General features: G+C 33.6%; 1 protein-coding gene across 8 annotated transcripts in view; it reads left to right on the forward strand.

The window, feature by feature from the left end:
• VPS13C (vacuolar protein sorting 13 homolog C) overlaps positions 1-16,000 on the forward strand; it is a 185,832-nt gene that overhangs the window by 154,832 nt on the left and 15,000 nt on the right. For all 8 annotated transcript variants that reach the window (XM_059058544.2, XM_059058546.2, XM_067029740.1 and 5 more), the window contains 11 exons: positions 4,982-5,123; positions 6,386-6,526; positions 7,319-7,400; positions 7,512-7,581; positions 8,211-8,322; positions 8,440-8,553; positions 10,737-10,876; positions 12,512-12,593; positions 13,531-13,644; positions 14,396-14,471; positions 14,871-15,034. In XM_059058544.2, coding sequence (XP_058914527.1) covers positions 4,982-5,123; positions 6,386-6,526; positions 7,319-7,400; positions 7,512-7,581; positions 8,211-8,322; positions 8,440-8,553; positions 10,737-10,876; positions 12,512-12,593; positions 13,531-13,644; positions 14,396-14,471; positions 14,871-15,034 — 1,237 coding nt within the window. The remainder of the gene's footprint in view (positions 1-4,981; positions 5,124-6,385; positions 6,527-7,318; positions 7,401-7,511; positions 7,582-8,210; positions 8,323-8,439; positions 8,554-10,736; positions 10,877-12,511; positions 12,594-13,530; positions 13,645-14,395; positions 14,472-14,870; positions 15,035-16,000) is intronic.

Raw genomic sequence — 16,000 nt, forward strand, 5'->3', positions numbered from 1 at the left:
CCTTTTAAGGTTAATTATGTCTTTTTGCGACTTGATAGATGATTCTTTTTTTTAATCACTGAATAATGTGGCACGTGTGGATGTAACACAGTTTATTTATACATTTACATAGTGAAGGACTTCTTGGTTGCTTCCAAGTTTTGGTAGTTATGAACGTTCATGTGCTGGATTTTTGTGTGGACATGAGATTTCGCCTTATTTGGGTAAATATCAAGGAACATGACTGCTGAATTATATGGTAAGAGTATGTTTAGATTTGTGAGAAACTGCCAAATTGTCTTCCAAAGAGGCTGCACCATTTGGAGTCCTGCCAGGAATGAATGAGAGTTCCTGTTGCTCCACATCCTTGCCAGTGTTTGGTGTTGTCATTGTGTGGATTTTGGCTAGTCTAATAGGTCTGTAGTGATAATCTCATTTTAATTTGCCTAATTACATATGTTGAATACCTAATTACATATGATGTTGAGCATCTTTTCATATGCTTATTTGTCATGTGAACATCTTCTGTGATGAGGTTCAGATCTTTTGCCCAATTTAAAATTTTTTGTTATTGTTGAGTTTTAAGAGTTTTTGTATTTTTTGGGTATCAGTCTTTTTTTTTTTTTTTTTTTAATTTTATTTATTTATTTATTTTTTGGTGGTACACGGGCCTCTCACTGTTGTGGCCTCTCCCATTGCGGAGCGCAGGCTCCAGACGCACAGGCTCAGCGGCCATGGCTCATGGGCCCAGCCGCTCTGCGGCATGTGGGATCTTCCCGGACCGGGGCACGAACCCGTGTCCCCTGCATCGGCAGGCGGATTCTCAACCACTGCGCCACCAGGGAAGCCCCTGGGTATCAGTCTTTTATCAGATATGTGGTTTACAGATATTTTCTCCCAGCCTGTGGCTTGTCTTTTCATTCTTTTAACAGTCTTTTTCTCAGAGCAGAAATTTTCAGTTTCATTGAAGTCCCACATCTATTTTTCTTTCATGGATTGTGCTTTTGGTGTCATATCTTAAAATTCATTGCCAAACCTAAAGTCACTTAGACTTTATCCTGTGTTATGTTCTAAGAATTTTATAGTTTCGTGTTTGATATTTAGGTCATCCATTTTGAGGGGTTGTTTGTGAAATATGTAAGCTCTTTGTCTAGATTCACTTTTTTGGCATGTGAATGTCCAGTTGTTCTATTACCATTTGTTGAAAAGACTGTTCTTTCTCCTCTGAATTGCTTTTGTTCCTTTTCAAAAATCAGTTGACTGTTAGTGTCTGTTACTGGGCTCTCAGTTCTGTTCTCTTGATCTGTTTGTCTGTTCTTTCATCAATATCACACTGTCTTGATTTTTCTAGTTTTATAGTAATCTTGAAGTCAGGTAGTGTCAGTTCTTCAACTTTTTTCTTCTCCTTTCATATTGTGTTGGCTATTTTGAGTCTTTGCCTTTCCATATAAACTTTAGAATCAGTTTTTCAACATCCACAAAATAATTAGCTGGAATTTTGATTGAGATTGCATTGAATCTATAGTCAACTTGGGGAGAACTGATATCTTGACAGTACTGAATCTTCATATCCATGTACATGGATATTTTGATTTATTTAGGTGTTTGATCTCTTTCATCAGACTCCTATGGTTTTCCTTATGTAGATCTTATACAGATTTGTTAGATTTTATTATACCTAAGTATTTCATTTCTTTGGTACTAATGTAAACATTATCCTGTTTTTAATTTCACATTCCAGTTGTTTATTGCTGGTATATAAGAAAGTATTTGACTTTTTTATGTTACCCTTGTATCTTGAAACTTACTAGTCACAGGAGTTTTTTGGTTAATTCTTCAGGATTTTCTGCATAGACATTTGTGTCATCTAAGAACAAACTCATCAGTTCTTTATGTCTTTCTTCTCAATCTGTGTACCTTTTATTTTACTTTCTTGTCTTATTACATTATCTAGGATTTCCTGTATAATGTTAACTAGGACTAGTGGGAGTGGACATCCTTGCTTTGTTCCTGATGTTAGCGAGAAGATATCTAGTTTCTCACTCTTAGGTATGGTGTTAACTGTAGGTATTTTGTAGATGTTCTTTATCAAGTTGAAGAAGTTCCCCTCTCTTCCTAGTTTGTGGAAGCTTTATCATGTTGAATTTATATAATTTATAGTAGGTAGTTTATTCATTACCTTTATTGACTGGTGTCCCTTAAGCACATTATGTAGTGAGGACATTGTTAACACTATCATGACTGTTATCAACAAGTTATGTAAATTAATGCATTATGGAGTTATATTTTATCTTTATGCAAACATTCTCCAATCAGGGATCAGCAAAGTATGGCCTAAGAGCTAAATCTAGTCTGCTGCCTGTTTTTGTATAGCCCTTGATCTAATAGTGATTTTTTTGCATTTTTAAATGATTGAAAAATCAAAAGAACAATAATATTTTGTAACGCATGAAAAGTATATGAAATTCAGAGTTTGTTGCCTATAAGTTAAGTTTTATTAGAAAACGGCCTTGCTTATTCTTCTGCATGTCTGTGACTGCTTTTGTACTGCTGTTCAGTGCATAACGAATGACAGGGATGTAATTATAACTTGAGAATGTTTGAGTGCCACAGATATAGGTCTACTGAAACTTTTATTTATTTTTTATATTTAATGCATATTTATCACGTCAAAGTAAGAAAAGTGGACTTTGAATGTCTCTCCTATAGGACACAGTTATCAAATGAAATGGCAAAGCATTATTTTATTATGTAATGACACTATGTGTGTAGTTAAAGAATACAATATATATTGACATTTGCAAACTAGGTATGCATCAGAATATATCCAACTCACAGGAAAGCAATGGCCAGAAAAATTAGAAAATCTCAGACAAAATATCTCATCACAGAAGAATTTTTCTTTATAAGATTAAAAAAACAAAACAAAAATGAAGCTGCAACCAAAGTTAGTTTCGGAGTGACCCATTTGTTAGCCATGCAGAGAAAGCCTTTTACCTATGGTGGATTAATTGAATTGTGTCTGATTGTAGCAGCTAAAGAAATGTGTCCAGAGCATATAAACTTAGGAACATTAGCCTTTTGGTGAGAATAGTTGCTTGAAGAATTGAGGACATTTGGATCAACATCAGTAGTTAATTAGAAAACAGGCAAATAATTTTGAGTGGTTTTCCTTGGCTCTTCTTGAGTGAATAGATGTTACCAGTATGCTCAGTTGCATATTTGAGAAGCCAGGACTGAGTTTGAAAGTGAATGAAGAGTTAGCCTCTATAAATAGTCAACATAGAACAATACAGGTGAGAATATTTTCAAACAAGTTGAAGTAATACTAATTCAGTACATGAAGTGGAATCTTCTAAGATATATTACAACTAATGATGAGAAAATAATGTGTGAAACACAAGAAGACATAGTTGGACAAATTCACAAAGCTTGTGAAAATGTAGTGTTGAATGTGTATAGTTTCATTATGTTGTTTGTCAGCAGGTACTTTGTAGAAAATATTTGAATTGGTCATTTGTTATCAAACCAGTAGTGCCCAGTGACGAACTTCCTTCACTCTTGTGGACTTAACGATAATTATTCAGCGAATTTTTGTCAGAACTAGAAGCCAAATGTCCTTATTTAACACACAGCAATTTGACTGTGTAACGGTAATACTTTTCATTGTACTTTTTTTGAGTTCCCGGTCAAGATTAAAATTTTTCTAAATGAAAGGAACCACCCTCAGCCACTATTATTGAACACTGAATGGCTTTGTAAGTTAGCTTTTGCTGCAGACTTGATAGCAAATTCAACCTAAAAGCAGAAGGTAAAACAGGAAAGTCATTTTGATGACAACTAATATTTGAATCGCAAATAGTGTTAGTCTATTTTATATATGTCCTCTGCTGTCCAAAGTTAAAGCAAGAAGTAAGATCTCCAACCCCACACAAGTTTGGAGCTGGTGGATATATTCTATGACCTACAACTACAGTTCCAACAACATGTTTTCCAACCTCAGGGCAAGGACAAAGAAAATTTCCACATTTCAAAATTCATTTAACTATTAATGAAAGAGCTTCTACCTAACCTTCAATCGGAAGTGATTTATTTGTAATGTATTGACATGCTAAAAGGCAACAATCAAGAGAAGAATCTAATAGAGTAGGAAACAGAATTTAAAATTAGATCTAGAATTTTTCTAATATAGAATAGAATTTTACAAATGTATTACAAACAATACATATGCTTAGTTAAACTAATATTCTCTTAGATTGAGATCAGTATTTGACAGTATCTGCATGAAAGGACATTTTTAAAGATGCTCATTACAGATCAGCATTAACAGGTGAGCATTTGCAATAGATTTTGATAATAGGGAACACTAACTTTGAGCCCTAATTAAGTGAAAAGTTGTCACCCCCACAAAAGAAGAGTAAAAAAATTTTTTTGTAACTATGTATGGTAATGGAGGTTAACTGTTACTGTGGTGATAGTTTGACAGTATATACAAATATCAAATCATTATGTTGTACATCTGAAACTAAGTAATGTTCTATGTCAACTATACCTCAATAAAAAGGAAGGGAGGAAGGGAGGGAGGGAGAAAGTGTTTTTCTCATTAATGGACTTGTTTTTAAAAATTGTACCCAATTGTTATTTTTACATTTTGAATTTCATCAATTAAAAAATGCGTGAAAGTGTTTTTTCTCTCTTGTTATTTAAGTACCTGCATAATAACTTCGATTTTGTCTCAGCTCACAAAGCCTAAAATATCCCCATGTGAAAAAAGTTTGCTGGTCCCTTAGCTCGTTGATGTCAACGTGTGACAGAAAAAGATTTACCCCTGCCTCTTTTCTTTATGCACTTTTATAACACAGATATATTTTGGTATTTTAAAAAAATCTCATGTATAAATGTGATTTTCATAGGTGGTTGACAGTTACAACAATTTGGAGTTGAATGACAATTCCACAACCTAAATATGTATTTAATTAATTTTCTTTGTGAATTATTTTAGTTCTGGTGTTGTTTGGGAGATGAAACCAAAACAGAAATGGAAGCCATTTAGTCAAAAGAAGATAATTTTATTGGAAAAGTCCTATAAGAAATACCTAGAATCAAGAGACCTTGGCTGGATTAAACTAGATGATAATTTTGAGGTATACCAAAAATTTGTTTTGTTTCTTATATATGTATTTTGTTGCTTCTGGTGGTAGTAAATCAAATTTCATTATCCAAGTAAAAATGTATATGCAGAAACTAATTAATTTGTAGGATTGGCATAACTAATAAAATTTATTAAAATAAATATTAAAAATTTTTTATTAAAATAAATATTAAATTAAAATACATTGTTGAATCATATAGTATGAAACATTATCTAAATACGTTATCTGCATTTTTATAATTTCTTCTATTTGCACAGCAGATAGTTTCATGTAACTTGTTTTTAGGAAGATTATGGAGAAATTAAGATTGCTTATTGAAACTTCCTTTTCTGAATGATACCTAAATAAAGGCTGTGCAAAATTGTATATATCAGTGATGAAAACCCTATAGAAAACTTGCTCAATTAAATTCATTAAATGTGAATGATTGTAGGACATGAGTAGATGTCCACAAATAAATGTGTACTCTACATAGGTCACTACACTGTTGAAACTGAAAGTCACTTTTGCTCCAAGAAGACCCCAGAAGCTTGACTGCAGGTTCAGTCATACAATTTGGGTTACTCTTTGTCTTTTTTTTTTTGCGGTACGCGGGCCTCTCACTGTTGTGGCCTCTCCCATTGCGGAGCACAGGCTCCGGACGCGCAGGCTCAGCGGCCATGGCTCATGGGCCCAGCCGCTCCGCGGCATGTGGGATCCTCCCAGACCGGGGCACGAACCCGTGTCCCATGCATTGGCAGGCGGACTCTCAACCACTGCACCACCAGGGAAGCCCACTCTTTGTCTTTAATGGTTGAGTCTGCATTGTCACCAGATAGGCTCCCCAGCCCCACGCCCATCCCTGTAAGTGTTGGTCATGCTCAAATGAAAAAACACTCTACAGTTAGTGTCAGACGTAAATAAGCTATTAACTATTCCTTGTTTAACTTTGTTAAAACAAAGTTTAAGTGTTATCTAGAATTATCCATTACAATTGAGGTTTTTAAAATGTAAAAAGCATGGCTTATTTTCTTTAAGTATAATTTATATAGTTGAAAAGTTCTCCAGTTGTTTTCTTGTTTTCCTAATAACCTTGGTAGAAAAGTGATGATTCTGCTTCCAGTATCTCAACTGTAGATCATCTTAAGGTAGATCTTTTGATGAGACCAAGAGGTTAAGATATTTTTCCTTTTCAGTTTGTGAGTAAGTGGATATATAAAATGGGCTTAACTGCTCGTACCAGTTTATCACAAACACATGTACTTTTTTCCCAGGTAAATTTTGGCAAAGACCCAATGGAAATGCGCCTCCCTGTTCGGTGCCCTATAAAGCGAGATTTTTTATCAGGAATTCAGGTTGAATTTAAGCAGTCTCCTCACCAAAGAAGTTTAAGGGCCAGATTGTTTTGGCTTCAGGTAACATTATCATCCTATTCAGTAGATATATCTAATCAGTTTGGGAATCTTGGGTCTGAATTTTTTTTTTTTAACAAGATTCTATCATGCATCATAGTTGGTATCTTTCTTTTTGTTTATGTGTTTATTCTCCTTCCGCATATCCTGTAGATTCACCGTCCAAGGCTAAATGACCATTGAGACTTTAATTTGACCAGTTAGCCTGCCAGAGTGTTTTCTTACACTGAAATTGTTATTTTTAATATTCCTTTGTATTTTTCATGGGATCCCAAAATAGCATTTTCTTTTGTCCTTCTATATGGGAATGAGTAGGGCTTTATTGGAGGCTGTTTTTGTCTGCTTGTTTGCTTGCTCCTTTCCTCTCTCTCTCCATCTCTTGCTTTTAACTACCGATTACTGCTATTTAGGACATTTTTATTTTTTTCTTAATACCTAACCTCTAATTTCATATCTGGTCTCTACTTACATTTTTATTTAAATAATGGATAGATGAAATCTCACATGATCCATAGGTACAAATATTTCCATTAATAGTGTTCATGCTGCACAATTTTAATGCAATTATGAGGATGTTTATATATTCCTTTATGTAAAAGCTTGCCCTTGGTGAGATTTATAAGAATTTTAGATTTAAAGTGAAACTTTTAATAGTAGCACATATACATACAGATACTTATTTATGATGTAATTAGTGGCATCGTCTATAATATTGTCTCAAACAGAAGTTTAAATTTAAATTATTTCAAGTCCTGCTGAATCAGTTTTTTGTTGTTGTTGTTGTTGTTTTGTCAGGTTGATAGTCAGTTACCAGGTACAGTGTTCCCTGTTGTATTTCATCCTGTGGCCCCTCCAAAATCTATTGCTTTGGATTCAGGTAAAAAAAAATTAAATTGAGATGTATCCTATATATGAAAGTTGAGTAGACATTATTTTGACCTACTGTAAAGATTGATTGCCTTTTTCCTGTTTTCTTTCTTCCTTTTAGAGCCTAAACCTTTCATTGATTTGAGTGTCATCACAAGATTTAATGAGTACAGTAAAGTCTTACAGTTCAAGTAAGTGAAGATTCCCTTATTTATCTAAAGGAATTTAAAATGATAATCTACTTTGAAAATAAATTTTACTCTTTTGAAAGTGACTTCTGTATAAAAACTATTATCCACCTGAACATATCAATCTACTTTTGGTGAAGTGATTTTCTATATTGAAACTTATTTTAATAATATATATTTTAAAGTAAAATTCCTTCAACCACTTTCTCTCCTTTGTAACTTCCATTAGAATATAAAATAGTGAAATATAAATGATAAGTGTGTTTGTGAGGTGTGTTCTTTAAAGTAATTCCTGTGGACTTTAAAAATTAAGTAATACATGCTACATTATCTTTGCTTTTGTCTTTTCTATAACATGATAAATATGGAATTTGGGACTTTTAACACTAAGTGTTAATACAGCAGTATTACCTCTAGTGAAACCATCACTATAATGAAAAAAAAAAAAAATCTCAGTCTAAGTAGACTTTGATCTTGTTAACATAACACTTTTTTTAGAGATCAAGGAACAAGATCTCGCTCTGGTTTTTGGCCAAAATCAAAGTTTTAACATGGAAAATTACAAGGTTTGATAGAAAGCCTTTTTCATGTTTAAAAAAACCTTTTCCACTTAAAAATTTTTTTTTCCTTAGGTATTTTATGGTTCTCATTCAGGAAATGGCCTTAAAAGTTGATCAGGGGTTTCTAGGAGCTATTACTGCACTGTTTACCCCAACAGCTGACCCTGAAGCCGAAAGAAAATGGGTAATAATTTTTATATCTTGGGAAAATTATAAAGTAAAAAAATTAAATCAACCATTCTTTGCACTAATTGTAGTAGGAAAAAAATTAAAATAGAAATTCTTGATTAATTTTTTTCAGACAGAGTTAATCCAGGAAGACTCTGATGCTATAAACACAGAATTAGTGGAGACCTCAGTGGCTGATACGTCCATTCTTAGTTTCTTTGAACATTTCCATATTTCTCCTATTAAGGTTTGTTATAATTACTATTTTGAAACTGTGATAGTATTGTAGAACTTTTAAAGGATCTGTTTACAAATGTGGGTTTTAATTTGTTGCATCAAGTATTTGGTGGGAATTTTGTTTCATTAATTGAAATAATTAAGACAGTTCTCTGACATATGTACAACCATAATTCCCACAGAGAAACCACCAGAGCGTGCTTTCTAGTCTTGAATTAATAACCCCTTTCTTCAAGGAAAAAGCTGACAAAAGCATTTCTTAATTAAGCAAAGAAGTGCTCACCAGTGTTTAATGTTTTGGTTGCACTTTGTAACTACTGTCACTGTCTGAATAGAAAGCTATAATGGGTTTCCTAACCAGAATGTGAAAATGCTGAAGTAGGTATTATACTGTTGATGTGGTGTTTTTCACCCTTCCAAAATTTGATTGTAACTAAGAGAGTGGAAAATTGGATACCTTTCCCTTGCCTGATTTTGTACTTTAATGAACCCATTTCCTTATCTCCTTTTGTTATTGTTTTTAGCTTTTATAGGGGAAGGTGACTGCTTAGAGAATTCACAAATGCTGTCAACCATGAAGCTCTAAACTTGTGTAATGGGCCAGATTTACAATTAAGTAACTCTTTTAAAATATTGATGATCCTTTACAGTCTCCAAAACTGTTTATAGCCCATTATTTTTAGTTGCATTCACCAATCCATTCAGCTAAATGAATAGATTTATAAAATGCAATTATTATTTTAAATTGATATATTAGTTTGGTGTTATCAGACATATCCATAGTGTTAGGTTTAAAATTGATATTGTTTTATGTGGTATTATGCACAGCTGCTTTTTCATCATTAAATGAAAATCAGTTCTTTATGAGATTGAGCAGTACCTTCAACAAATTATTTACTGAAGGCCTGCTATCAAAGTTGCTGTGGAAGGTGTAAAATGACTTTATGGAGTTTATAATCTAGGATGTATTAAAGATTGATGATTTACCGATACGTATTTTTAGGCGCACTGGGAATTGTGCCATGCAGTTGAATAATTAAGATCATGAACCATGGTCATTTTCTTATTCCATGGTGACTTTGCCCTAGGAAAAAGCTGGATCTCTTTTCACCTAAGATTACCTTTCCTGGACCCCAGCAGTCTATGACTCTGAAGATGGGCAAAAGTCCACATCAGAGAAAAAAACTCAACAACCAGGCTTTCTTGGCTTTACCCAAGTCCCCTCTATTGATCTCTCTGTTGATGAGGGAAAATGCCTAGAGAATGGCAGAATGAGAAGGGAGAGTTATCTGCTTTACTTACACATGTTGAATTACCTTACACCTGTGTCTTCTGGTACTGTTGCCTTCTGGCACTGTTGCACTAATGATGATGCAGCACAAAGTAGAAGAAGCTAAATGGGAATGGGAAAATCTCATGGTTCAGTATTGAGTTGAGTGGTCTGTGGAAACTGAAAAATTATTACTCTTTTAAAAAATTTGTTTAGAACTTGCTAGTTGTTGCCATAATTGTCATGTTCTTGTTACCTGTTATTATTGTATGATTATACCACAGTTGTTATTTTTTTTATTTTTATTTTTTTTTTTTGCGGTATGCGGGCCTCTCACTGTTGTGGCTTCTCCCGTTGCGGGACACAGGCTCCGGACGCACAGGCCTAGCGGCCATGGCTCACGGGCTTAGTTGCTCCGCGGCATGTGGGATCTTCCCGGACCAGGGCACGAACCCGTGTCTCCTGCATCGGCAGGCGGATTCTCAACCACTGCGCCACCAGGGAAGCCCCACAGTTGTTATTGTTAGTTGTTACCATAAGTTGTTTATCTTATTGGATTAAAATAAATGATTGTCCATTATTTCAAGTTTTAGACTACTTGTGGGCCAGTTGACACAGTTTTCTCCTTAAAATGATGATGCTATTTTTGCAAAGTGTTTTGGTCTCCTCCATATAAACACAATGGTATTTATAGGCTTTGAATAAAATTATAGTTCAATTTTTGGGACAGACTGATTTGTATTTTATCAAAAGGTAAATATGAGAATCAGAGCTGTTCAGTGTAATTTACTGAGTAACAAATAGTTTCTTTAGGACTCTAATTGAAAGATACAACATTTGTTTGTATCTGGACGATCTGGCTTCTATGTATATAAATATTTTTGTTTTTAGTTTTCATTTATTGAACATTATTTTTCTTTTAGTTACACTTGAGTTTGTCTTTGGGTTCTGGCGATGAAGAGTCAGACCAAGAAAACCAGGAAATGATTCCAATTCATTCTGTCAATCTGCTATTGAAAAGCATAGGTGCTACTCTGACTGATGTGGATGACCTTATATTCAAGTAAGAGTTATGTTAAAGTGTATTGGGGAGGTTTTTATATCAGGATGATGTTTCTGGATATTAATTCTCTCCATTTGTGCTAGAATGTTTGCTTAGAAAAATGATAATTCTTACTACTTATTCTTGAATAATTTGGCCCCTTTCTAATTATGCCCTTTAGGTATATTTATTTTACTCATAAAGATAAGGTAAAGAGTCTAATATCTTCTGCAGTTATCAGTATCTAGATAATACATGAATATAGTATAAACAGAATTAGTTTAGTAGTATATTATAAATTGACCATGTTTTAAAAGGAATTATAATTAGAAATACATAGCCAACAGGATTAGATTTCAGTATAATTATATGGCAAAGTATAGATAATAGATCCTTGCTACATTTATTATAAGAATATTTGTGTGTGCCAGACACATATAAATTCAATGAATGTTTATTGAATGGAATATTCAACAGTGGTACTGGAGAAAAAAACTCATTAATATTATTTTCACCTCACTTGTACACTATCAAATTTCATAGGAATTGAAGGCTTAAACATAAAATTCAAATAGAAAAACAAAGACTAAGGAAAAATAGAAGTTAATCACTATCAAATCTCTGAATAAAAGGAAACCTTTCTATGTTTAAAAGCAATGAAAAAATCCCAATGGAAAAATACAAAATTGATTTGACTACATAAAAATTAAACTCTTACAACAAAATCAGTGAAAACACTTAAAAAACAAAGGACTGGAAAAATATGATGACAAGTATAACGAAAGATAATAATCTTAATTTTTAACCTAAAAGTTCCAATGCCATAGGTGCCAGAGGACAATGTGAGATAATTCATGAAAGGGAAGATACAGTGGCTAATAGATATTAGAAATGGTTAGCTTTATTATTTATCAAAGAATATATGCAAATTAAAACAAGTTATCAAAGCTTTCAAAATATGAGAAATCCTAGTACTAGAGAGGGGTGGATCTAAGAAATGGGCACTTTTTTTTTTTTTTAACTATTTGTATCAGTGGAAAGGGATCTATTCAAGAGCCTTAAATGTTTTTGTAGTCTTTCACTCATCAATTATTTTGGGCGGGAATTCGGTCCAAAAAATAATCTTGAAACGCAACCAAAGTTAATATTCAAGATACACATAGCAACATTAATTATTATGTCAAAATTTAAAAATGTCTGACCGTGGAAGAATTGTTTGTTATGACACGTTCACATGATGGAATTCTATGCATTATTAAAAATGGTTACATAGAATTTTGAAAACACAGAAGAATATTTATTTACAATGCTGAGTGTAAAAATGCATATAGAATGTTTTAATATTTTTCAGTTGCACAGAAAAGAAAGAATTCAAAGTGGAAAATGAGAAGAAGAAAAAACTTAAAAAAAAATCCACTGTGTGGTGGGATTATGGTCAACTTTTTAAAACCTTTTTACTCTTTATGTGTTTATGAAAGATTTGCATGAGAATGCACTATTTTTATAGTAGTTTTGTTATCCTAATATTTAAGATCTCAAACAAATTATGTGTACAAACCTAATTGTGAATTAGCAATGAATATCATTGAAATTTTAAGTCTCTATTTTTTTTTTTCAAAAAATAATCTTAGTACTTTTGACACTTTCTCCTCCCAGACTTGCTTATTATGAAATTCGATATCAGTTTTACAACAGAGATCAGCTCATGTGGAGTGTTGTTAGACATTACAGTGAACAGGTAATTTCCTATCATAGTAACTCATAAGGAATATACTTCATAAAATATCAAAACAAAACATTTGTATGTGATTGTACAGTGTGTGACGTTTACCTAATTTACTGCAGTTCTCAATCTCATTACTTAGTTTTCTTGAATGATTAATTTCCATTTCTTTAGTTTTTCCCCATCTATAAACTTTTTAAAAATGTTTTTTCCCTTTGCAGTTGTACATTTACCACTTTGGGAAAGAATAATAACTTAGGAGTCAATACATTTTATTCCTTCAATGACTATAGTTTCTAAGCATAGTAGAATTGCGAGGAAGCCAGCTTCCTCCCTTTGCCTGTTGCTCCATGGTTCGAGTTCTATGCACAGAGACATAGTAGTTGTTTGGGGGCACTAGGGTTCCATTGCTATACTGTGGAACTCCAGGGTGACATTCCTCTTTCCTTCCTCTGCTGGCAGTTCCTTTCTCTTATGGTGTATAGACATTATGTTTTTACATGTTCAAATAAGGATATTTTTTCTTTTTTTTTTAACCCATCTAGTTCATAGAGATAGTGATAATAACAAAAGTAAGTACCAGTTATTGAAATATATATTCATTTAATATGCATACTCAGCCATGCAAGGTCAGTATAATAGACCTCCCATTTTATAGATGAAAAGAGGAAGGCCTATAGAGACTAAGTGACTTGTCTAAGGTTACGTAACTGCCAAATGGCAGACTTTGCCTCAAACCTTAGTTCAGTCCAATTTGAAAAACCCATGTAAAAGTACTAACATAATGCCTGGCACATAGTGAAAGAGCAATTAATGGTCGTAATGGTGGTTATTCTGCAGCGCTTTCCTTTAACAAACCTAATTTAGTCAGTATCCCACTTTCTTACTGCATCATGATGTTGTTCCTTAAAATAGTTTGCAAAGGATTTCATTTATTTTTTTTCCCCTGTAGTTCTTGAAACAGATGTATGTCCTTGTATTGGGCTTAGATGTGCTTGGAAACCCATTTGGATTAATTAGAGGCCTGTCAGAAGGATTTGAAGCTTTATTCTATGAACCCTTCCAGGTATTGATCTTTCATTTTTTTTAAGTGTAGTGTAGAAAAATGGATGTTCTAGTTTTTATGACAAGTAATTTGTATTTTAATTGTATCTGGGGACTGAATAATGTTCAAATAACAAATATATCAATTTTATATATTTTTTTAAATTACTAGAGATAACATTAAAAGATTATTTTAGAATTAATTGAGCACTTCTAGTGTCTGGGTAATAAAGCATCCCCACGTAGTTTGAGACCCATTTCAAGGCTGTTTCACCATTATGGAAAGGACTAATGGGGCACTAAAAGCTGACTTTGTTTCATAGTCAAGCTTTCCTCTAACCTGTTTTCCTCCATTTAAAGGATCCAGGAGCCTAGTGTGGTGAGGGTTTTAGAAGGACCAAGCAAAGAGAATTAATGGGGAGAACAAGAGAGCCGAAACTGTGGCTCTTAGCCTTGTTGGCAGTGTGGCTTGCTTTAGCAGTCAGATGGCACTTGGTCCTGGGAGGCCAACTTCAGATTGTTACTGAAGCCAGTGATTTACTCCTCTCCAATTTTTGTCATCTTAAAGGGCTGAGATCATGTGGGTTGAAAGTATCTTCAAACACAATAGGTATTCCATCAGTATTTGGGTTAGAAGGTGAAAACTGTCACCACAATGTTTATGTATCTTTACAGATTCTGTATATATTCATGGAAACCCTGAAATAGTAGATTCAAAGTCTTAAAACTTATTTAAATTTTAAGTAGCAAAACTTTTTTTTTTCTCTGGCCAGGGTGCTGTTCAAGGCCCTGAAGAATTTGCTGAGGGGTTAGTAATTGGAGTAAGAAGTCTCTTTGGACATACAGTAGGTATGTATCACATACTTTTGTTTGTGTGTGGGTGTGTACATATTTTTAATTATAGTTATTATAAAATGCATTGTTTATGAAAAACAAATGATTATGTTTAATAAAAGAGGGATTAGTTTTATAATCCTTTTAAAATATGTGTTCCCTTGTTCTTAAGTGGAAAATAATTTTAACACTGACCTGCTGAGTTTTTTTAATATGTCTTTGTTGTGTTGAATCAATGTACTTTAAATAGTTTTATTACTCTTCTTGCTAAGTGGGAAATGGAAAATATAAATACATTTTTGTATATGAGACAGAATTTTAAGCACCTGTTAGTTTAAAGCAGCCGCATGCTGTATATTGTGGTAATGCTCTGTAAAGAAACAGTGTGACTTACTTCTCTTGACCTTCTGATAGGTGGTGCAGCAGGAGTGGTATCTCGAATCACCGGTTCTGTTGGGAAAGGTTTGGCAGCAATTACAATGGACAAAGAATATCAGCAAAAAAGAAGAGAAGAGATGGGTCGGCAGCCTAAAGATTTTGGTGACAGCCTGGCCAGAGGAGGAAAGGGCTTCTTGCGTGTAAGTTTCCTGCTGAATCTTTAAGAAATGCTTACTTTTATATACACTTTAGAATATGTACTGGTTGTTTGACACTTGGAATACAGCTTGTGAGTAAAGGTCTGTCAGAGTATCAGTAGTGATAAATTGTGGACTTTGTTTCCTTTTTTGTTCTCCTTCCCTTTATCACCATCAGATCTACCCCCCAATCCCTGGACTTAGTTTGGCACTCAGCTGGAGTGAAAACTGTAATGATGGCAGGTTAGCACTAGTGGGGAGGGGGGCAGGTAGAGCAGAGGAATGTGGAGGTAACTGGTGGGGGGAGGAATTCTTCAGGTCATCGTTAGTCGACCGTTTCTATGGAAGGGAATCATACAAGCTACAGGTTATAAACCAGGAACTACCTTTCACTACTTTTTAGGTACAGGTATTATAATTTATATACAAATACTGTTTAATTATACAGGTACTATATGACTGTCCTCCTTATAGGTAATAATAAGAACTTATAAGTTCTTTTTTTAAACGAGTAATGGAAACATAGGTAAGGCTATAAAGTACTCTTTGATTACCCCTCACCTCTTCTGAGAGGTATCTAATCTTTTCAATATAGTATATATCCTTCAGTTCCTTTTCTGTGTGTTTATATAATATTCAGGTATTTTTAGTTACTACCGTTACTTGTCAGTTATTTAAAGAATGTACAAATATTATTTTTTAAATTTTGGAAATAATTCAGGAGACTATAACTGCTGTATTTGTGCCAGTGATTTGTAATGTTTTATGTATTCTCTCCTCTAAAGTGCTTTACTTGTCAGGATATTTGCTATCCTTCAGAGGTCCCTTCATTTTCGGTTTTCCACACTTTCACTAGATTATAGAGTAACCTCATTAGAACTTATAATTAGATGTATAATTTTCTCAGCTTACTCATATACTGATATGGATGGAAACTGAGACTTAAAGAGATTGTATCAACTGCTAATT

This window comes from Kogia breviceps, chromosome 3 (assembly GCF_026419965.1).
Source record: "Kogia breviceps isolate mKogBre1 chromosome 3, mKogBre1 haplotype 1, whole genome shotgun sequence".
In the NCBI taxonomy this organism is placed as follows: domain Eukaryota; kingdom Metazoa; phylum Chordata; class Mammalia; order Artiodactyla; family Physeteridae; genus Kogia; species Kogia breviceps.